Consider the following 23,554-nt stretch of genomic DNA (forward strand, 5'->3'; position numbering starts at 1 on the left):
GACATCTATCCATCAAGCTTTTGTTAGTGTCTCGTTCCATCTCCGTTGTAGAGCAGTGAAGTACCCTGCTCACCAATTACAGGCTAATGGCAGAACTTCATCAGAAAAACATACCGAAACTGGTAGTTTGAAAAGAATCCGAATAACCTCTCAAATAAATACCTCCATGGAAAAGCATGATTAAAGCTTAGCACGAGGCCTAACGCTGTTCCAGACAAGAAGCTTCACCTGAAGAGTTTCCCCTTCATTCTCCAAAGAAGAGTTTCAGGGACATGATTAAATGAAAAATAACCCCCCAACAAGATGATCTATTTGCAATAATGCTATACAGAACAACAATACTAACTGAAAAGAAGCAAGGAAGACAGTGAGTGATTCTGAGCCTGAAGCATTTGAGAGGATGCATGCAGCAAAGACCTTACTTTTTAATACTTACATTTTCTCATTAACACCCCATCAAGAAGGAGGTCACTGAAACCAAATTTACTATAGAAAGCTCCACATTTTAAATCAAGATTATAGCCACATACTGCCCAATTTCATAATATGATTGGAAAAGTAGCAACAAACCTTTTAAGTGCCTGAAATTTTGGGGTGTTTACATAATACATGAAAGAAGCTACATAAACTTTGGAGTAACAACAAGGTAACAAATATCAATTATTTCCACCATTTTGTAAAACCTCTGCAAACACAAGCATCAGATTAAATGACTAGTCTTACACAGACCAACAAGACAACCATCATATAATGGAATTCACTTAGAGAGATTTCTGAAATAAAAGAGAAGACTGGGATCTAATGGCTTACGTGATTTAATACAATGCACTAGCAGAGCTGAAAGATACTAAAGAATCCCCAGAGAGGAAACATAAGCTTAACGTTACATTCCTTCAAAAAAATCTCACACTTATACACTGGCTCGTACCTACTAATTTTCTTCATAATCACGGCAATTTACTTCTGTCATTTCAGAAAATAAGGGGAAGTGGAGAATCAAATAGCTTCTTATGGGCACACGACATCACTGAGTTTGATTAACTACAAGTTAATAACCAGTTCGTTCTATTTGGACTCTTACTGGCATGAGATTTGCTTCAGCCTCAAATACAGATTTACAAACCATCCATACCGCTAAATATCAGTGTCTCGCTTCCAGGGAACTCAATATGCCTCAAATATCCAAATTTTGGTCTTTTCCAGAAGGGATTTTCAAGCTAACATTTTCTTCAGGAAAAAAGAACAGACACATCCCATTCTAAACACAGGACAATTTCCTTCCATAAGCTATTGGTAATTCATCAATATTAACAATCATGCTTTTAAGTACTGAAGTATTATCAGCTGCTAGATAAGCTCATCCACCAGCTTCTCACTGATTAATAGCTACACATTTGGCTTTATCCTCGTTAATCTTTGGCCCTTTTTTTTTTAGGAGCTTCCTTCATAAATTCAGACATCCTTTGTATCATTCTGTCTGCATCTTCTACACTAGCCCAAGGGTAAGAGATGGCAACAGCACCACCAGAATCCTCTGATAAGCATAAAACCCTTCCCTCACCCCAGCACTCTTCAGCTCAGTTGCCACATAGGAATAGGAAGAATGTAAGCTACACCACTTTGCCTGCAGGGATGAATGAATCCTATTTTGTTCATGTACACGACACTTGTCACAGACTTAAAAGAAAAGAATCAAAAAAACGCACAGAATTTTGTTAGATGATCTTTATACAATATACATGGGGTTTTTTTCTCCTTCCTCTTAGGGGAACTGTTCATACTACTCTAACTTCATAAAATATTTCAGCATAGTAAAAATATATTTTACACTACATGATGTATGTATAGCACAAAAATTACTTAGAACAGAATGCAAAATTTAAGGTCTACTTAGTCAATTGTACAGTATATAAATTAGCCCTTCACATAAAGAGAAAGCTTACAAAATGCAATACTCCAGAAGCTTTCTGGTATTATAACTATTGTTATTATATGGAATTGACTACATTTGACTATATTTGCAGTGATGCATAATCCTGTGACTGAGGAAATTACATTCTCAGACTTTCATCAATTTTAAAATTTTATTTGTAGCTTAACACTATGACAAAGCTCCCTCAAAAGATTTGATACCAATATGATGTGACACAACTGAACCAAACCTTAATTTCACTCACAGTAAGAAATCACAGGATTAAGTAACACTGTGCAGTCTTTTAGAAAAGTTTATTGCTTCCAGATGGATGCAAGTTTCCTTTCAGCACTGATTGTATCTTCTGTACACAGGGTGCCAATGTTACTATAAATACAGACAAAAGCAGTTATAAAGATAAATTATTAAAATATTGACATAAACAGGATCATACAATACTGCCTCTCTCCACAAAGTAAGGACAACTACATTAGGGTGATGTGTGTATCACAAATGTTCAATATAAAAACATGTACACCCTTTTTAGAAATTACAGCCTGTATATGAACAAGCACAAATTTACAAGGTATCCATAAAATGACTTCTAATTCAAACTGCGTGCTCTTTGCCCCATGTTGTGTAGTGCCATGTGTTTCACTGCATGGTGCATACTACCAAGATGTCCACCTGTGCCCATGTATCTGCACAGCAAGCTAAGTATATGCTTACTTCATTTAGCAGCAGAAGTGTTGAATACGTACTGCAATACGCTTACATTGAAATAAAACTGTAAATAGTAAACATCTTTAAGCTAATTTAAGTTTCAAACCGTGTACATAAGACACTGAGAAAGTGTATCAACAGCTCTAAAAAAATGTTTTCCAGAGGAAAAAAAAAAAATCTGAATAGTATCTGATTAGGCTATAAGAAAATTACATATAATGCTACTTTGGAAATCAAAATACACTCAAAAATTATCAGTTTGAGTAGTTTGAATATTTTATGTTGTTATACAGTTCAGGAATTATAAGAATAAACGGTAATAAGTCATTTAAAACGCATTATTTGAAATTTTCATGAGATTCTCAAAACCCAAAAGATCTCTATCTTGGTTTTGATTTATGTAATAACCAGTGCATAAAGTAGAATAAGTTAATGCATTCTAAAGAACACGCAGAATCCACAAAATGCTTTGTGAATAAAATTTCAGCATTCAGTACCATGAAATTCAAAATTAACTATCAGCATACAAATAACTTTCACTTTTACCTCAAACTATATTAGTACAACAAGTTATATAAAGAAACCTACCTGTTTTCTGACAAGCGTATCAACTGCTTCAAAACAGAGCCACTAGTCAAAAAAACACCAACAAAAAACCCATCCCAAAATTTTCCACAATGTGTGTTTTGCACCCTTGCATGCACCAATAGCCTCAAAAGGGCAGTCTCCTACCTATTTTAGGCAAATTCCTTGACATCTCCCATCTATGCCCCTTAACTCCAGTATGGTAACATTTACATATCTATTCCTAATTGCAGTCTATTCCTAATCCTAGTACTAAGAAGTACTAAAATCAAACAGAAAGACTACTGATCAGCATATCCAAAAATTATTTCAGATGAGTTTTCACTGTTGGAGAAACGCATTTCAGATGACAAAGATACAATTCAAATCTCTCATAATATATATGAATTTTTACTCCCCCAAACTTTCAAATGCTAGCAGTAAACCAAATGGACATATATGTACAGGGATTACTACTATGAGGTTAAAGTAAATACCTTACTTGCAGATCCTAGGAGTTTTACTCAAAGCATAAAGATCCTGCATATTGTTGCAGGATCAGACGACTCATATTCAAAGCACCCATAGAACAATTAACAAAGATGCATCTTCAGACTCTCCAACAGGCACTTGCACAGTATGTGTGTAATTGTTACTATTCTATCTAAATTTTCCTCAATCACAGTATTAAACTGACCTTGCTCATTTAAAAGTAAATTTAACAAATCTGACTTTCTACACATATCCAGCCACACATTACAAATCAGACAATAATCTTTGACTTAGCCTTAAAGTGAACCACTGCAAGAAAATTATCATCACCTGTGTTCAAGAATTAATTACTATATATACCTTGGCACACATCTTTAACCTGTTGACACAACGAATGTGTGTTTTACAGTGAGGGTCATCATCTACCCTGTGAATATCAGAAATCTTCTAGAAGAGATTTATGGAAAAGTACCAGCTAAGCATTGAAGCTACACTTTTTCCTAATCTTGAGGTGGGTGAAACTAATTACTCTTCTGGAATGGTCTGAAATGGTTTCAGACTCATATCCTATACAACTTTAGCTATGGTATTTAGAATTTAACTTCCCTTTTCCACAATAAAAAAAACCAACCCAAGACTATAGTAACTATAAACATAGGTATGAGCAACATTTTCAAGGCACTTAAGGCTAAGAAATACAGGTTTCCCATACAATCTGCTACTGTATTGTGATTCCTATACAGTCAGCTATTGTAATTCTTAACATTTAATAAAATTAACCTCTTGATATTTTGTCAGACAAAGAACATATTCTTTAAACTATATCGATCCACCAACAGAAATAAGTACCTTGCCAATGGAAGGCTAAACAACCTGAAGTTCAAATTCTACAAAGAAAGCTTGCCTAGTAGTGCAAATACAGATGGAGTTATAGACTAGTGATGTGTGCACTTACATAAGGTATCATTTAAATACAATTTAACTGGTTTCTGGTACATAAGACTAGCAATACCAGGTCACAGCAAAAGTCCATCTGTCCCAGTATCTTATGTCAAACCATAGCCATAAGCAGCTGCTAAGAGGAAAGAAGGAATAAAGCAAGCATTTATCCTATTTTCCACTAATATTTTTCCACTCCTCACCTGTTTTAATTTGGGACACCCTGAACTGGTGGCAGTTTCTACACATTTAACAGCACTCAAATGAGGCCTTCCATCTCCAGCTGAATCCACAAAATCTTTTAGCATTAACAATATCCTTTGTCAGTAAGTTTTGAATTTCTTTTACTTGATGCATGATTATTCCTTTTGTTTCGAGCCAGATTCTTCTCAGCCTTGTTAGATGCACCATATTTCTCATGTTGGAAGATAGAAAGCCATTGCCATCTACTCTCTCCAGGCCCCATCTCAACTGCCTCCCTTTCAGACCAAAAAGTGCCAGCCTAGTCCATCACTTTCATCCAGGAGCCATTCCTTACCATTAATCATTGTCAGGCCCTGAACCTTCTCCAGTTCCGTATCATCTTTGTTGAGAACACCAGAACTGCACACAGTATGCAAGATGTGGTTAAATAACCATTGGTTTGTAGAGCATACAAACATCTGGTTTAGTCTCTATGTTCTAATGATCCTTAATGTAATAATCCTGTTTAAGCGACAAATAACACTTTCCACAGAATGAACCTGTGATCATATACATTAGGAACGGTATAGCTACAGCTCGTGATCTTGATCCCAAGCTGTCAGCATTCAAATAAGAGATCAATAAATTACACTATGCTTAATTATATCAACTCTTGGACTTGCTGTCCCATTGCCTAGTCAAATCTGTAAAACAGCCATGTGTCTGAAGCTGTGCTATAGGACATAACTGACAATCTCAACATGCTATTTTAACACTCCACAAACAAACAAATTCAGCATTTCTGCTTCTCTCTGTTTATCGTGTGCCGTTATTTCTCCTCCATACTCCTTCCAGACCACGTTGCTAATATACCAAAGGCCCTATGAACTTTTCAGGCAGCCTCCACTCCAGGAACTAGACAAAGAAAGGAAACATTAGAAACATAAAACAAAAGGAAAACATATTTAAAACCAGCTTTCTTTTTACTGCAAGTTCATCTTATTAGTCTGCTCCGGCATACAAACTAATATTGCTAAACTCTTAAACTTGCAAATGTAAAAAGCAGTAGCTGCTTTAAGCAAGACAAACAAGCATATATGTATAAATTACATTTTAAGTTCAGTACTGAATTTCTGTGTGTATATTCCACAAATGGTTTCTATAAAACAAGTGAGACCTAGGGACAAAATTTCAAAAACACCACCTGCTTGTTTCCATCATATTTTAAATAATTAACTCCTCAACAAAGGTAAGTGGAGGGGAAAAAAAGAGCCTTTTTATTTCATTTTTGCTTGTACTACAGTAAAAAAAAAAAAAAACCAACCAACACTATAAACATTTATCAGATACTCTTCTCCCGCTAAGCCTTGTTTTCTAAAGCAACCATAGTTACTAGTACTCCTCCATCATAAAAGATCTATTTAATGAGTGTATTGCAGTCATGTGACCAAGAAACATGACATTTCACATTAAATATTCATATGCATTCTTTACCCTTTAATTAAAAAAAAATACCAAGTTAAAAATAAATATCTATATACAACCTTCTGATTATTATAACATACCAATAGATTTAGGTTTACCCTGGAGTGTGTCAACTGCAGAATTTACTAAATGAACCCACAAATCTGTTCAAAGTTTGACATCGACATGAGTTACTACCACCTATAGCCATCTAACTGTTAGTGCATTATTCACTGGTGCTATGATAATTTTGATCCTTAACTAATTACCTCACCCCCAGTTACACTACATAGATGTGACACAGGAGGCCTTTGGGAAGTCCAAAACCATCCAAGTATGAAATCTTTCAGAACCTTTCTTGACAGACCTGTTTGACGAGTCTCCAAAAGGCCCTGCAACAGTGTACCAGGGAGAGGACTTCGACAGGAGCAATCCCATTTTGAACCATCTTCAGAACAGTCAACAGACTGGCCAGGCAATGATGTGCTGTTTTCACTTAGAAAGCCAGCAAGTTACCTTAAAATTTTTCCTATTTACTTTTAGCAATTTATTTACAAAAATTTTCACTTAAGTTAGAACAACATAGGCTTTTTAAAAAAAATAAATAAATAAAATCCTACATTATTTTTAAGTGAGAATACTTATTCTATTTCTACTATACTGTATTAACAAAATACAGAAAAATATAAACACAAATACTATTTTTAAACATCTGCCAAATAGGGGGGTTTAATAGAACAATTTTTGAAACTCGGAACAGTATCTGCAAAACAGCATTATAGTTAGTTGTAAGTTTTTATTGTTGTTACCCTTAACTTGATCATTTGTATGTCAAATTTTGTTTTTCCAAGACTGTCGGCACTGTGTAAAGATCTGTTTCCAGGATACGTATAATTGTGCAGTACGTAACATCTGTTGCTTTGCATTTTCTGAGCTTTGCAAAGCATACTTTCCTATATTCACTTGAGTGTATGGACTGACAGAAGAGATATATTGTCACAGTTCAAATAAACTGACAACTACAGCAACTACTCTGTACTGAAAAGCATCTGAATAACTACCATCTTACATAGCCTAAATAGACAAAAGCCAGGAAATTCAGAGTTTGGCATTGCATTCTGTTCATGAACTGACCATTTGTTTAAAATAGCAACACACATGCAAGAAACGGCCAAATGCTAGATTACAGAACCGCGAGGTAAACCAAGTCACCATACACTTTTTTTTGTCAGAGATTTAATATACTCCTACATCTATAATTAAATAAAAAGCCAGGGGAGGGAGGAAGTTGCACCAGATATTAAACATAAGTAGAATTTTCTTTCATCACATCCCTTACAGAAAGGCTACCATAAATCAAGGCTCACATGAAAATTCAGACCTACAATTTTTTTTTTTCAACACCTTTTATCACCTTCTTTTTTTTTTTTTTTTTTTAAACAAATATATTTATCTGGGTCTGTCACCACTGACAGACCACAAGAGAAAACAGCAGCTTCCATACTACTAGTAAGGAAAAACTATCATTCCTTGTAAAATAAAGTCAATGGCGGGCCTGCAAAATAATTTTTAATTCTTATACAAGTTATCCTGGGATCATTTGAATAATTACTGATCTACTCCGGTTTCTGAAGTCAGATTTTACAGAAACCAAGCCTTGTGGCTTACAATCATTCTACATGCTCTGGCTTACAATCTTATTACAAAACTTGCAAATTAAGTGTGGCTTGAAGCATTTTCTTTGTTTTACAACTTAAGGGCTTACGCATTTTTTGCATCCATCTCAAAGCTGCTAAGAGCTATGTTGTCATTGACAGATATACATCAAGAGCTCAACATGAGTTCTGTGCTGTGTTTTTATTTTCTCTCTCTAATATTCATTAAATAACATTCAATATTTGACATTTACAATAGACACTATGCTGAAATATTTTACAATATTCAGCTAGGATGACAAACATAAATCTCACACAAAAAAATTCTTTTAATCAAACACCCACCCACCAAAGAATAAACTGAGGATATTCTTCAATCCTAGAAAGAAACAAACTAGGAAAATTTGGGGAAGGAATATAATTTGAATCACCCTCTCAATCTCAATAAGCATTTTTAAACACTCCCACTTATGAGCAACATAAAGATACAAATACAGCTCAAGGCTTCAAACAAATGCACTCATCTCCGAGCACCAAACTCATTCCAAAAAGATAAACTCAGCTAATCCTATTCTACATCACAAACAAGCCACTCCTGACAACTGTACCTATATAATGGGGATTGGGATGTTGTGTGAAACACAGCTTATTGAATCTTCTCCAAAGAATTTGTAATACTGGCAATTCTAGTATCGCAAAACTTCCAGGTTTGTGGGACACTTCTCATTGTTCTGCTGAACTTATGTTGTGGGGGAGGTTATGACTCCATGAGAAAACGCAATATGAAAACAGTTACCTTGAGACCTTACAGGATACAAAATGTTCTCAACTCAATAATGCATTTTTAATCTGCATACTTTGATAATAACAACATATATGTTCATGAAGAAATTTAGGTTCAACCAAGAAAGCCACAAATGCATTTTAAAGGAATTGACTGATTTTTTTCCTTTAGCAGCATTGTCAATGAAAAATATGAAGTCAATTACATTTAACCTCAAAATCACCTTTGGAATTAACATCATTTGGAGTAAAAAGGTGTAACTGGATGACAATGCATATCAATAAATGAAGCTAAAGAAATACCAGAAGCCTAATTATTTTTCAAAGTATTAAGCCTCATGCATGCTTAGATACACACTTTTAAAACCACAAACAGTATTATGTGAAAGTAACTACTATCCCTATACAAGCATACATCATATTTTGGAAACAAAATAATTAGCCACTTCTCCAAATCACAAAAAATCAACACACCATTTTTTCCTGCAGAGGGCCACAGCAAAACAGCTTGATAGTAAAGTCTGAAGTCCTACAAAAAGGATTTCTATGCTCAGCCAGAGCACAGAAACAGGAAATATCAATGTCTTCATCGTAACTACATAAAATCCAGTTACCCAGGTAACATCTGTATGTGAAAGAGATATTATAATACATCTTGGTAATTCATCCAAGAGGAGGAGTTTCCAACATGCTAAGAACCCATTTTTGGTTGCATTTACAGGGTCATGACTTCCCTGTCAGTTGTAGTGCCATACGCACAACCGAATTTCAGCTGGGCTTGCATTTTCACTTCCTCAGCTACATTTGAAGATGTGACCCTAAACTGGTAACTCTGTCCAAAGGATATTATCTGCACTTCAACCAAAGCAGGAAGTGTTCCTAAACATCAAGAAGGGAGTTCCAAAACTTCTTCCCTAGTGAAATAGTTTGATAAACACCATCCTTACATTTAGTCTGCAGACACACGTATTTTTGAGACCACCTAAACAGTTAGAAGGAGGAAGTTCTAGTCACTTATTTCAAGTTAGCAGTTTAAAAAAAAAAAAAAAAAAAAAAAAAATCATTAAATGGTATTTCAAAAGGTTAATTTATTAACTTCACAGTTGCACTCAACTCTGCAGTATGGTGAAACACAATTAACTCAAAAAATTGACAGTTAATGTCTATGAGACAGGAATCAATTTAGAAAAGGATCTTAGTATAATGCAATTCTATAGCAGTCCCAGCAGTAAATGACAAAAAGGTCAAATTTTGAAAGGAAACAGCAGATACCACCACAAAACTAGCAGATGTTCCTAAAGGATCATCTGTACAAAAACATAAGCATATGTGAGAGAAATCCAACACTATCACAAAATCAGTTGGTGTCTAACATAATAGCAGCTCCTTATGGCAATATCGTAACACATGTATCAGATACTCAACACATTATCATTTTTTGTCTGCACATACTGTTACAACATAAGTCATAAAAACCAGGACCACTGATTTCCTTGAAAGGAAAACATTAGTTCCACAACCACTAATGTTAAGGCACACAAAGACTACTCAGTTCTTCAGGTTTATGTTCTCAGATTTTCAGCTGTTTAGGCTTTTTCATAAATTGCCTAAGAAGGATAAAAATATTTTTAGAGTACTACAAGTATTGAAGTAAAAATCTCCTTCTAAAGGCAGTGCATAATGCAGTTGGATATACCTAAATGAAACAGCAAACACAAAGGGATTCCTTCTGTCCAATGCCTATTTGCTTAGGTTTTACAAAATTGCAACATCTATTATTTACCTGCTGCTTTTGTAACATTCATAGTTAACAAATATGATATCTATAATGAAAGGAAAATTGTTTATCTAAGTTTTGTTTATTTTGACTCCAACAAAAGCAGATGACAGACTTTCCTGATTTACTTCTATTTTGTAACTGTAAAATAAAGATAGAAATGCCTTAAACTGAGCACATCTTTTGCCAAGATAAATTTTTTTTAAAAAAAAAAAAAAGCAAAAGAATATCATATTCTGATTTCTAACCCATTTACTACCACGAACAGTAACAGTAGCTTCTTGGACATTTACAGAGCACTACTGCTAAACTTAAGGGATTGCCTGAAAGAAACCACACATTTTCCAATAAATTACACTCAAAAGCCAAGATAAGTTGGCAATATTTGATGCAACAGAAAAGACATAAAGATGCATAGTAGGGGGATACAAATTCCAGAATGATATAGTAAAATGACAACAAAGAGGAGATTACAGCAGCATGTAGAATATGAAAGAGGGGTTAAAAAAAAAAATAATGTTTTTCAAAGGCTGAACGGGAAAATTCAGAAACTGAGATACAAGATTTGTGCTTAGATAAAGGATTTGACTGCATACTGATTTTAATGATTTCAAAAGAACATTAATTTACACTGAGGAAGGGACTCTCAGCCCTATAGCACTATCACAGACATGAATGAAAATAGCACTGGCACGGACGTCAAAGATTGGTTAGTATATCAACTTTTTTTTTTTAAAATACACTCTTTTGGATGCTTTCCGTCATGCTAAGTAAGCAAGACCATCAATTTACTCTTGCCCACCTTTGCACAGGAAGCATAGTCAAAAGAGTTGGCAATTATTCCATGAACAGGACAACTATTGAAGTTTGATAACATTTTTTTTAAACAAACTTGCATCCTACCTCTCTTTACCTCACCACCTTATATGTCTCCCCGACTTTCCAGTGATGTCCCTACCCTGCATCGTGCATACCTCACGTGCTATAGCACCACCCTGCACGTCTTCCTATCTGCCTAGCAACAGCTTCAATTTCCCCTCTGTTCCCTAATATCCCTCTCCACAGTACCCACAAATCCCTCCCACACCCATATGGCACTTCACCAAAACCCTTACGTTCCCTTAATATATCAGCTCACCCCCACCACAGTATACTTGATTGCTCCTTGATTCCAACCTATCTTTCTTCAATTGGCCTGCTCAGCAGCCAAAAAGCAGCACCAGCTACGTCTGGCTTGTTGCTGGTGTGCCAACTGCCTGATGATGCATAATACGCCAAGCACCCAGCCAGCCACCGACCGTCTCTCGCCAGGCAGGCAGAGGAGATTAATAAAGCAGAACACCGCCTTATCTGTAACAACCATAAATGGTAAGGCCAATGGCAACAGAAGAAACGAAGAAAGAAAAAAAAAAAAACACCACAAAACCCAGAACCCATCACCTTTAGGCAAGTCTAAAACTTGCCATTTTATGGCCTACCACAGCTTTAAGATAACACAAACCACAATATCACCAATAGGAATAGTTTTGCATTAAAAAGAAAAGGCCACGAAGAAGAGTTATTACATTCTGTGAAAGCTAAATCAATCCTATTATTTCAAATTTGTGTATCATCACATTCCAAGTCACTAACAGGTGCGCAGCTTAATGTATATGTTAACCCAAACACACACAAATATATTTTGCAAGACCTAGCATAGAAACTTAATTTCTGGAATAAAGATTTAAATATCTGATCTCTGGCTGTAGAAAATTGAAGTGCATACAAAAGACACTATTAGTCACCCAGGGTATGTTAATCCCTTTCAACATAAGCAGAGAGGTGCATAAACGTGTGAAATACAAGAAAAACACCAAAACCTATGAAACAACATAAATCATTCCACAAATAGGTAGCCATGAACTGATTTGATTATAAAGGACAAAAGACACGCAGAGAATCAAGACATTATGTCTAAAAGTTGCCCAAAATAAAGAACAAATTTTAAGACTTTTAATTTCCTTAAATATTTTTGATTTTTCACAAAAAGTTGTAATTTAATAAACTTTTTTGCAGTTTCATGCAGCATTTATCTAAAAGACACTAATTTTATGGACTTCCTTGAAAAAAATGTAAGAGTATCTTACAAGTTCAGACACCACAGGATTGTTTAAAACTGCGTGCTTTCTTCCTTCAATTTACATCTTAAAGCCATATAGTAATGTGATAATGTACATCTCACTCTCAGTTACACTTCATATTATTTATTTTTAGGTCTCTTCCTTAAAAATAGTTTTCCTATTTGGACAATAGATAAGCCACTTAGAGAAATTACGTTCTCTACACTTCAGAAGCAGAATCAAAAGCTTTGAATTTGACCAATGCGGAACTTCAGTAATTCACATTTTCTAACAGCCAGTTCCTATTTCCATTATTCCTGACTGACCGACAGACTGACAGATGTCTTACTTTAGAGATCCCAAACAGACTATTGGTATCTATTTCAGCCACATCTGTTCCTAAATAGCCTTGGCAGCAGGCCACTATGCACTCGGAATTAATTTTAAGTCCTTCATTGCTAACTCTTTCACTGTTGAAATACATCAGTGATTTTTTTCATTATTGCTGCATTTATATAGAATATTTATAAATCTATATTTTAGATTAATATCAACAAGAATTATAGTATACTATGTAAAAGAATAAACACATTGATTTTTTTACTTTATTATGAAAATATATATTCAATAATACATTAACTTCTGGATTGCTCCAGAGATCTTTCTTATCAGTCAATTAACTTAGAATATTATGTTCAATTACTTGTATTTGAAAAGCAAGATTTATTCAAATTATTACTTCTGTTATTATCCAAATATTCCATCCAGACTACGTGCTGTCAGTGTGAGAGAACAGCTTCATACACCCTTCAGCCAAGTACACTACACACACAAGAAACTACTCTTCTTCATAGTAATGAAAAGTATCCAGACTTCACATACCAGTAAAACACTGAGCGAGTGCCAATCTTGTTCCACTTCCTATCTGACAGAAATCTGCTGAAAAACTGCAATTATTGTAAAGTGGAAAATTCTGTGGCAACCTTTAAAGCCATGCTGAAGGCTTTAAATGAGAATTAAAGTTCCCATTCAATAGCAAAAAACAAGCCGTATTGAAAGAATAGCATAAAGAAGACTGAATTGACACTATTTGTACCAAAACTGTTCTAAAACACAAACGATTCCCACATCCACCACACCCCTACCTTTCATTAGTTTTTAAACTTTAGCCACATCAAAAAAAAAAAAAAAATCCACTCTGAACATTGTTCTTAAATGTAAATAATTTTTTTTTCCATCATTCAGACATTCTTAGTATCTTCTTGGAACTTCTAAAAATCACCTATAATATTTAAATCTGTATTTAAGGTAGCTTTCTCTGCTATGGTTTTGAAGCAGCATGCAAAATGAGAAACTCTAGCGTTTGGGGCTGGATTATTAATACAGAGAAAGAAGTCTTGTTTTTTCTTAATTTCCGTGATGATGTTTACAGCATAGGACAGCCACACAGAAAGAACCTAGAGAAAAAAATAGTAACTACGGACTGCGAGTTCTACTTCTCATTGCAACACCCACTGCACTGCTAAAAGCAAGCAACCAGCTACGGGTCAGAGAGTGTCTGGCTCTGGTGAGAAAAAAAGGCTCAGCTGAGCTGCACAGCCAGGCTGTAACTGCAGCGTTTTGGAGGGGGCAACTGAGCCATGTCTCTCCCTGCCCACATTCCCACCTGACACATTCACCCCCTCAGGCTCTACATCCAGTTGCCTGCTCGGGCCTTACTTCTGCCCAAAGCTTTGTTATAACAGAGAACTCACAAAATCCATAATGGGTGATGCTTATTTGAGAGGACAGAAGAGGTTGCTGGAGAGCTTGCTATGAAGTCTGGAGAGTGAGCAGCAAAGGAAGCCACCAAAAACCTCTAGGAGACAAGCTACAGAATCAAAGGCAGAGTAAAGAAGGAAGTCTGCCTGATAATCACGCTGACAAAGGCTCCACAGAAACAGCACAACAGGGCAGAACTATGCATACGTGAGCATGACATTATCAAGCCCAGGCACAGAAGATGTTACCTGCTTGGGACCTTTAAGCTGGAGCTTTGAGTTCTATTTAGAAGCTGAAGGAGCCAAGGCTGCATGAGCTACCACATGGAAGAACACATGATGGGAATGGCAGGACTGTGGATGACAAACGACAACTTCAGCAAAACAGGAATCCTTTTGGGGAACCATTGGAGATGGGAGGTTAGGAAAAAGTGGAGAAAGCAACTACCTGGTCATTCTCTGACTTGACAGACTGGAGTGACTGCCATAGAAGAAAGGTCTTTTCCTAAAATAGAAAGAATTACTACATACAAGTCCAAGCAGGAAACATTTAGCATCACTAGCAGAGTGCAAAGACCTGACCTGACCTCTTAGAGCCCAAGGCAAATAATGTTATGAAAATTTTGGTTTGGAGAGAGTATGCTTACACCAAATCCCAGTGGAACAGACTTGTCTAGATAGCCATCGACCATCTCCTGTCAGCCCCAACACTGCACTGCTATACTTCTGTTACACCGAATGAGATCGTAACTCAGACAGCTCCTCCCAGCATCAGTACAGGTCCCACACTTGCAACACCCTACAGTCATTGCTACTGGGATCCAAGAATGTGGGAGAGAAAAAATATTCAAGCTCCAAAATCCGTACTTGACCTCTGCAACTAGAGAGGTAAAACCATCCTGACCTACTGTATCCTAGATGGAAGGAAAAACAGACAAGACTTTTGTTGCATTCATTCCTGTGAGGACAAGCCCTACACAGTGAAATTTTCAGCTCCTACTCAGCTCGTCTGCAGTCACAGACAGGCACACATAGAGCCACGCTGGCCCAAAGGAAGGAGTCATATGTATTCTTCCGAACGCTGCTCAAGTAGACAGTTGTGTTCCCATCACAATGTGGCCAGAAGGATAGAAGGGTCTCAGAAACAACCTAATATTTTTTCTTTAAAGATTATTTCATTCCCAAAGAGAGCCTGTAACAGCCTTGGAACAGCCACAGATGCATAGTGGTGGCATCTATACCAACAGAGGAACTGAAAAGCCCTTTATCTCCAGTGTCAGTACTTGACATTTAAGAACTTGGAAATCCTATAGTAAAAACTCATAGCCTACCACAACCTTCAAGAAAAACCCAGCATTTGGAAGATACCACTGAAGCTAGTAAAGAAGTAGGACATCACAAGCTTCTCAGAAACCAAAATATCCAGCAGCTCAATGCAACATAGTACAAAACCAAATTGTCAAAATAATGGCGTATATTTAATACATGTACAGTAAAAGCCCAAATCCTGATATAACTGACACTAACTTGTCAGTGCTGCTTTCCATAAGACTCCTGAAGTTCTGCCATCCGCAATATGCCTGACTTTAAGCACTGTGTACTTTATTACCTTGCAGGAACTAAGACAGAAAAGCTCCTGATGCCTAAGGATGAAAAGATCTTACACTAAGTAGCAATTTAGGAGGGTGGATTTTTTTCCCGGGGAAGAAAAAAAAAAACCACAGAATAAATTCCTTACACTGGAAGCATGGAGCAACACATACTGAAATTCATTCATCCTGTCTGTACCTTAAAATCCTTCATTGGGGACCATTAAAAGATAATCATGGATCCTAGTTCCTGATATATGGCAATTCAAGCTACCTTAAAGCAGCCAGAACATAAAGTGGCGATCAAATTAGAGCATTGCATGCTGAATTAAATAATTAATAAATCACACTTCAGATCACATTCACAGAGACCTGTAGTTAATCCCAAAAGGAAAGGAGGAGAGACTACAGCATTGTGTAACAGCATTACTAAGGCACCCAGTCAGGCTCCACAAGAGGAAGGACTGTACACACATAGTGCAGCCAACATCAGAACTCAACAGTCCTGCTGGAAAGCAGGTACCTAAGTCCGAGCACAACAGTGCATTAACACAGTTGTATTACGTGCATGGCACCATGTTAGTTTGATTTCAGTAGCTCTGGTATCCCAACATGGTTACATTAAATGAAGCATAATGACTTCAGCTGTGAGCATCTGAGTGTTCCTCTGCAGCAGCAGCACTGGAATCACAGGCTTCCACACCGCTCTCGAGGAACCTCTGCAGCACACAGACTGTCATGAAGAAGAACAGATTATCGTAACACAGAAAAACTAGCATGTGGAAGCAACTTTGTTACTCTGTATGCCGAGTTTATCGCAGTTGGATCTTACCCATATAGTTTTAAGTTCTGTCCAAATTAATACTAAAATAAACCTGGTATTTCAGGCCTCGACATGCTAACCATGCCATACCAGAGGGCAACTATGTGGCCTGGGAACTTTGCATTCCTGAATGCAACATTGATTTCTCCTTTACATGAGCACCACAAGGTCACTGCAATAAACAAGCAATTTTAAGAGTGCATATGTAGTTTTGAAAGTAAGTTTACATTTTCACTGTTTCTAAGACAAAAAAGGCTATTTGGATAAGTTTAAAGAGCATTCCTTTTCTTATAAAACTTTTGTGTATAATTTGTTTCACTTGATCAAATCCTTTATAACAGCACTTTCTCACAGTGTGTCGCTTTATTGGAAAAGCACAGAGCAAGGAGAACTTGCCACAAAACTCAGGCACATCTCACAAACCCATGCTCACCTATATGCACTTTATGTATCTGTCAGACAGTAAGCCAAGAAAAGCTGATGCAGCAGAAACAAAATCAAATCCTCTTACTGTTCTGCCTGGGGCTAAGAAGCCATAGAAACACCATCTCTAATATTTCGTCCTTTCCGGATCAGCCATCAAGAAGTAACGGCTCTTGCCAGGAAGAGTTGGTGCGGATACAAGACACTCAGTGCGTTTTGAACAATTTATTTACTCTTTTACTCACCGGCACAAGCTCCAAAGGAAGAGACGCCTGACACCACTGACTAACTACTTTACTGTAATCCCGTCTTAAGGCGGCTCCATCGCCCCGCCCGGGGAGACCCCAGCCGCGGCTCGCCTTCCCCTCGCAGCACCGCAAGAAGGCCCGCTCGCCCCGGGCGGTGCCGCCGCCCGCTCCCGGAGGCGGCCTAGGCCTGAGCCCGCCCCCCGCGCCTCGGGCCCCGGGCCCGCGGCGGCCACGGCCCCGCCCCGTCCCACCTGTGGGGCTCTCGGGCAGGATGGGGCTCCAACGGAGCCGCCGGGCACTCAGCACCACGTCGCAGCTCCTCTTGCTGATCTCGAAGATGCCCCTGAGGAGCGGCTCCTCGCCCGGCGGGGCCGCCACCGTCAGGGGGGCCACCCTGAGGCGCTGCTCCCGCGGGGGGCGGCCACCAGCCGGACGCTCGGGCCAGGCCCGTCCCTGCGGGCGGAGGAAGGGGGCCGCGGCGCCCAGCATGGCGGCAGCACCGCCGGCCCGCGCCACCGGCGGCGTCCCGGCTGCTGTCAAGGCAGCGCCCGCCCCGCCCCGCGGGCGGGGCCGTGGCCGCCCAGGGGCCGGCGGGAGGGCACCCGTCCCGCGCCGGGAGCCGCGCCCTCGCCCAGCGCCGCCCGCAGGGCCGCCACGGGCCCGCCAGTCCCCTCACAGGGAGCGGCGGTAGAGGAGGGGTCGGGCGGTCAGGGGCCGTGCTGGACCCCTCCGAGGGGAGTCGTCTGTCCCGCCGCTGAGGGGGAGCCCTCTGCTATCGGCGGGGCAGGACGTTGCCTGGAAGCGGTCGGGCGCAGACTGGCACCACAGCGCTCCTGCTGCCGCCCGCCGGGGCTTCCCCCGCTGCCGCCCTGCGTCGGGTTCCGGCACAGCCTGGGACCCTACCTTAGGTACGGGGCTTCGTCCGGTGCCGGTGGGAACGGCCAAAAGGCGCCCTGGCTTCTTGCGGTTTGTTCTCCTAAGTTACTCTTACTTCACCAAGGAGGGCAATGAAGTAATGCGCTAGCTACAGAAATTTATTTTCTTTGTTAGAGTCCCGTATGTCTTCTGCTTTTCTATGATCATTAATAATATCACAGTTATTTAGCTTTGGAAAACTATGAGACAAATTTGTGGTAGCCCTTTCTCAATAGAGAACTCAAGTCTTCACAGGTTGTGTCTATGGCTTAGCCTTGAGATAAATACCACGTTGCCATTCATGCTGTAAACCAGAGTATTATCACAAAACTAGATGGAGGTGTCACAGTCATACGTACCCTTCATGACAACTGAGGAACACCATGACTCAGAGTCCAATACAATATTAGATTCTGTATCAAGTGGGCCAATGCAGGAAGTGCACCCAGAAGGCTGCAGAGTCATCCTTCACCCTCAAAGCTTAAATGCACAGGAGGGAGATCACTTCCATACTCCTCTTCTGTAAGTGATAGATTTTACTCTTTGGAGGTATGACTGCTTTACTCACACGTGCTGTAAGAATCACTGATGACATTCACATTAGAGCTCCAGCATCAATGCCAGTTTATAAGGTGCTCCCGAACTTGTAAGGACTTAACTTGAAGGAAAACAGGAAGGGTAGTTTCTTTTTTTAGTTCTGAGTTGCATAATATCATGGTGGCTTATTAGTGAATGAAAAGGACTTTTTTTAAACAAGCAGTTTTGTAATTTTATCTTTAGACAAATATATAATGTCCCTCTGAGAAACAAAACAATAAATTAAGAATATTGCCTTTTGCAGATTGATACAAGTTCAAATCACATGTCAAAATATCCAAGGTTCTTCCTGTGATGTTTGTCTCTGTAGAACAGAAATGCTGTTACAGGTAAGGAAGTCTGATTGTCTGCAATAAAACCAGCCAAGAATCCATGAGATGATACATGATTTCACAACTACTAAGCTGCCTTCCTTAAAAGTTCCACTAAAAATGGTACCGAGGTGCTAATTATGCAGCTGAGAAGACAGTTTTAAGACACGTTTAAAAAGTCACTATGGTACAGCTTTTTTATACTTATTTCCATCTATTACTTTGTCGCATTTAAAGCGTGCTCTGAATACTTGTTAAAATATGCAACCTGTAAGTGCTTTTCAGTTTGCACTGTGCCATTGGCATAGCTTTCACCAAATGTAGCCCTCACCAATTTGCCTTTCTGAATCGTAACATGACCACATAAAGTTGCTGCTTGCTTAAAGCTATTAGTGTCAATAGTCTTATTCTGACTTTAATTGTGTCAATATTTTTTGTCCCTTAGATCTTCTTTGTAGGGATATAAATATCTTGACTGCAGAGTAATCAGATAAAATAAAATATAATTAGTTGAAAAGATGTGTAAACTGGGGAAGTTTTGTGCAAAATACATAACTGACTGACAGGGCAGGAAAAACTGCAAGCCAAACAAACAAGCTTGCCTTAGCAATTTATCGTCCTGGTACAACAGTAGATGAACCAATTAAACTTGTGTCTGTTATTTGGCATCGCTGATCTTTAATGTGTTTGCATGGATGTCATTCAAAAGAAAAGCTAAATCATTAACTAGAAGATAATGCACAACATGAAACTGGATATAGTTGAATCAATTTTGAGGCTGTATGCCCTTTATAATCCCCCTGTAGTCATTTGTGTTTGTTTCTGGGACCATTTATTATCACATCCCATCTATATTATATATCGTCGCCAGATAATTTCTTGTAAGGTACAGGAAAGGATAAGCTGGTAACTGTCTTAGAACCATAAAATAATATTATTTTCGGTACCATCAGTGGAAGACTATTATAGTTCCCAAGAGTCTTAAAATACCCTTCAGCTGATGTCATTAAAACTTCTAACACCCTTTTATTGATGTTACTTGAAAGGTGTGTTACAGCAATAACTGCTATGGTACTAACATGCGGTAGTTAAAAATGTAAAATAGTAAGAGAACTGTATATAGTAACAAAAACCATAGAAGGAACACACAAGTCTGTTCACTCTTGTTTGCTACTGTTCACAAATCCTCAATCCCCACCATCCTTTGTAAGTCTGAGACAGACACTTTTTTCCTGGGGAAAAAAAATAATATTCTAAGCAAGTCTACTCTAATAGACTTTTTTTTTAAATATCACAACTTTCAGGTTTGCACATTGAGTTTGAAATAACATTGAATAGTCCAGCAATATCATTTTACCCACTTTCCAGGCTATGTCTGGAACTCTCACACATAGAACTTCCTTGTCCTTTCTTGTAAGAATGGTTGTGTGTAGTGATGATGTCATATGGTATCCTGTGTGATACTCCCATATTAAAGAAAAAAAAAAAAAGAGAGACAAAAGACAAACAGTAACTGTGTAGTGGGAATTGCATAGTAGGCAGCCAAATAGTATAGAGCACCAAACCTACATGTAATGGGCTTGAATTCTTCTGCATCTTTGATCATAGCCAGAATCTGGAAGTGGACAATACAGGTACTTGTGATGACAGAATGACCAAGGGACATATAGAAATACAGTAAGCTGCATGAGGAATAGGGATGATGTAGAAGGCATTGCAGGTCACCCAAAGTAGCTAAAATGTATTTTACTTTCCTGTTCTCTTGTGTGCTTTTTGATTTAATGGCAATGGATACACGAAGATAGAGAAGCCCTAATCACCTCTTAATAAGGAGTAGATTGAAGGACTTTTTTTTATAAAAACCCTTCAAATTAAATTTTGCAGCTCTTCAGATAGCCTCCAGAAGTATTCTTCAAATATTTATAAATATTTGGTGTTGTCCATGCATAAGGTAACTCTTTGAATTTAATATACTTCCTTCAATTTAAGGGTGACTAAATACGCAGTGCATAAGGACATCTAGTTCAGCAGCAGTTCTCCACAAGACATAGCTATTCTCTTTTTCTAGTGATAAATAAGGAAAGTATGCATTCTTACAGTACACCAGGAACAAAACAAAACAAAACAAAACCATAGAACTGAGTCCGCAGAACAGTTTTGTGCTGTATTTTATAGTCTGAATCCCAGGTTATGCTGTTACTCAATTTTACTTACTTAGAGAGCCTGTGGAGCTGCCTTAGAAATCATCTTAACAGGTTTTGTTTGATTGTTTGTTTGGGTTTTTTTAAACAAGGAGCTCAAGCAAAGTAGAAGAGACAAAGAGAGGGTGAGGGGCACACCAGGAAGAGAAGTAAAGCCATTGTCAGGGCATAGCAAGGCCAGCTCTCTCTAAAAGCCAGGGAGCCAAGGGGACCCCAGGGCTATCAAGGCGGCAGCCTTTCTGGCCAGGACCTACCTGGTGGTAACTGAGCAAGGAAGCTGAGGCAGGGTGCTAGGATCCCCTAAGAATCCAAAACATCAGGCAGGTTCACGGTGATGAGGCAGGGCTAAGGCTAGGCCAGGACATCACTTCGCAGGTCTGGATCAGTAGGGCTCATAGACAGAGCAGTGCTATGCCTGAACTGGAGACCATCATCCCACAGCATCTCTAAGAGAAGGGCTGGTAGCCCCAGGCTGGGTTTAAATAGACCTCCAGACCCTTGGGAAGGGTTGCAGGTGAGGCTGCTCAGTGTTTTTAAGGCTCAGTAATGCCTTCAGGGCCTTAGCAGCCAGAAGCACAAGGGGAGGAATGTTAAGGAGCAATAAAGTTGGTCTGTGTTATACAGGGAATAGAGCCAAGAGTGACTCAGAAGTCAGATAGGGCTCCCCGTACCTGACCAAGGTGAGCAGAGCTGTGTATAGCCAAGTTCAGCCAAGAGTCCAGATAACTAGACAAACCCGTTGCAATGAGATAGGTCTGACATCAAGTATGTCAGAGTCAGGAGGTCAAGGTCAGATCTGGTGACAGTAACCAGTGTGGGTACTAGTCTAGCAGCCACTAGGGAAGTCTACACTGTCAAGGTAGGTCCAAGGCCAAGCAAGGGTATCAAGTCTGTGGGTCAGGGTCTGGATAAGGCCAGGCATAGCTGCAAAATCATGAAGGTAGATGCTGGGCGCGAGAGCCTCTTCTTAAACACAGTTCTTGTGTGAGGGAGGGGCGATCTCCCTTGTGGTTTCTTAGAGCTTTTTCTCAGCAGTATGGACCTGAAGTAGCTGTTGCTCCATGGCCGGGTGCTGGCCTTGAGCACAGGCACATGACCTAGGAGGGAGCAACCTCTGAGCCTGGACAAGAGGTAGTAGGAAACAAGGAGATGAGCTAGCCTCTCCTTAACTAACTGTTTTTCTCTGAATGAAGGAAATAGTTTCTTGCTGTCTAGATGCTAAGTAGTAGTGGAAATCTCAGAATTCTTTTCCAGAAGAACATTATGAAGTGAAGAAAGAGAAGAGGTAGGACAAGCTGTGACAGAAATAGCAAATGAGGGAAGTACAGCTAGAACGTGTTTACTGAAGGAGACCAAGCACATAAAGCGTGCTACTGGAAAATAAATCCTCTCACATCAAGAAAAATGGGCAGAAAAATGTAATTAAGTGCACTGGCAATGAAGTGAACTGGCAAGAAATGGGAAGGCCAGTTTTTGATTCGTGGGTAATGTGATGCTGAAGTTATGGAATAGGAATTAAGACAATAAGAGATGAGGGGATGCTGTGAGGAAAATACCTTATGCCCAATCTGGAGGATTCAACTGGACGTTTCTGGTAGCTGGCTTGTTTCAGTGGCTAATAAAGATTTGCTTCTGGAGAAACCTGAACTTTGAAATTAACAACATACCCTTGGCTTGTGTGTTTTTCTGGCTATAGTGTCTGTTTATATATGAAGGTTTAGTGTGTAGTCAGTTATACTTCAGCTGTTCATTCCCAAATATTAGTTCTCCCACATATGTTCCATTCTTACATTGTTACCCTAGAAAAGAATCTTTTATAGCTCTAAATATTAATTCCTCTCTGTTGTGTTGGCTTACCTTGACTTCAAAGAAGAGATGTTAAGCAGAACACCAAACCTTTTACATAGTAAGCAAAGTCATAAATCATTCCGAAGAAAAATGACACCAATAGTCTGTAGAAGAGAGCATTACTGTTACTATACATCTTTCTATGTGTCTGAAAAGGTGTCCTGATTTGGCTGGGATAGAATCACAGGCCAGCCATGCTAGGCAGGCTGTTAGCAGTGTCAAGTCAGCCAAGGGCAGCTGACCTGAGT

At 38.8% G+C, this 23,554-nt stretch overlaps 1 protein-coding gene across 1 annotated transcript in view; it reads right to left on the reverse strand.

Moving 5' to 3' along the window:
- CERKL (CERK like autophagy regulator) overlaps positions 1-17,923 on the reverse strand; it is a 56,409-nt gene extending 38,486 nt beyond the window's left edge. Inside the window, exon 1 of the mRNA XM_086465754.1 lies at positions 17,686-17,923. Coding sequence (XP_086321880.1) covers positions 17,686-17,923 — 238 coding nt within the window. The remainder of the gene's footprint in view (positions 1-17,685) is intronic.
- Between the last annotated feature and the right edge of the window lie 5,631 nt (positions 17,924-23,554).

Source organism: Leptosomus discolor, chromosome 5 (assembly GCF_034619465.1).
Source record: "Leptosomus discolor isolate bLepDis1 chromosome 5, bLepDis1.hap2, whole genome shotgun sequence".
NCBI classification, from domain to species: domain Eukaryota; kingdom Metazoa; phylum Chordata; class Aves; order Leptosomiformes; family Leptosomidae; genus Leptosomus; species Leptosomus discolor.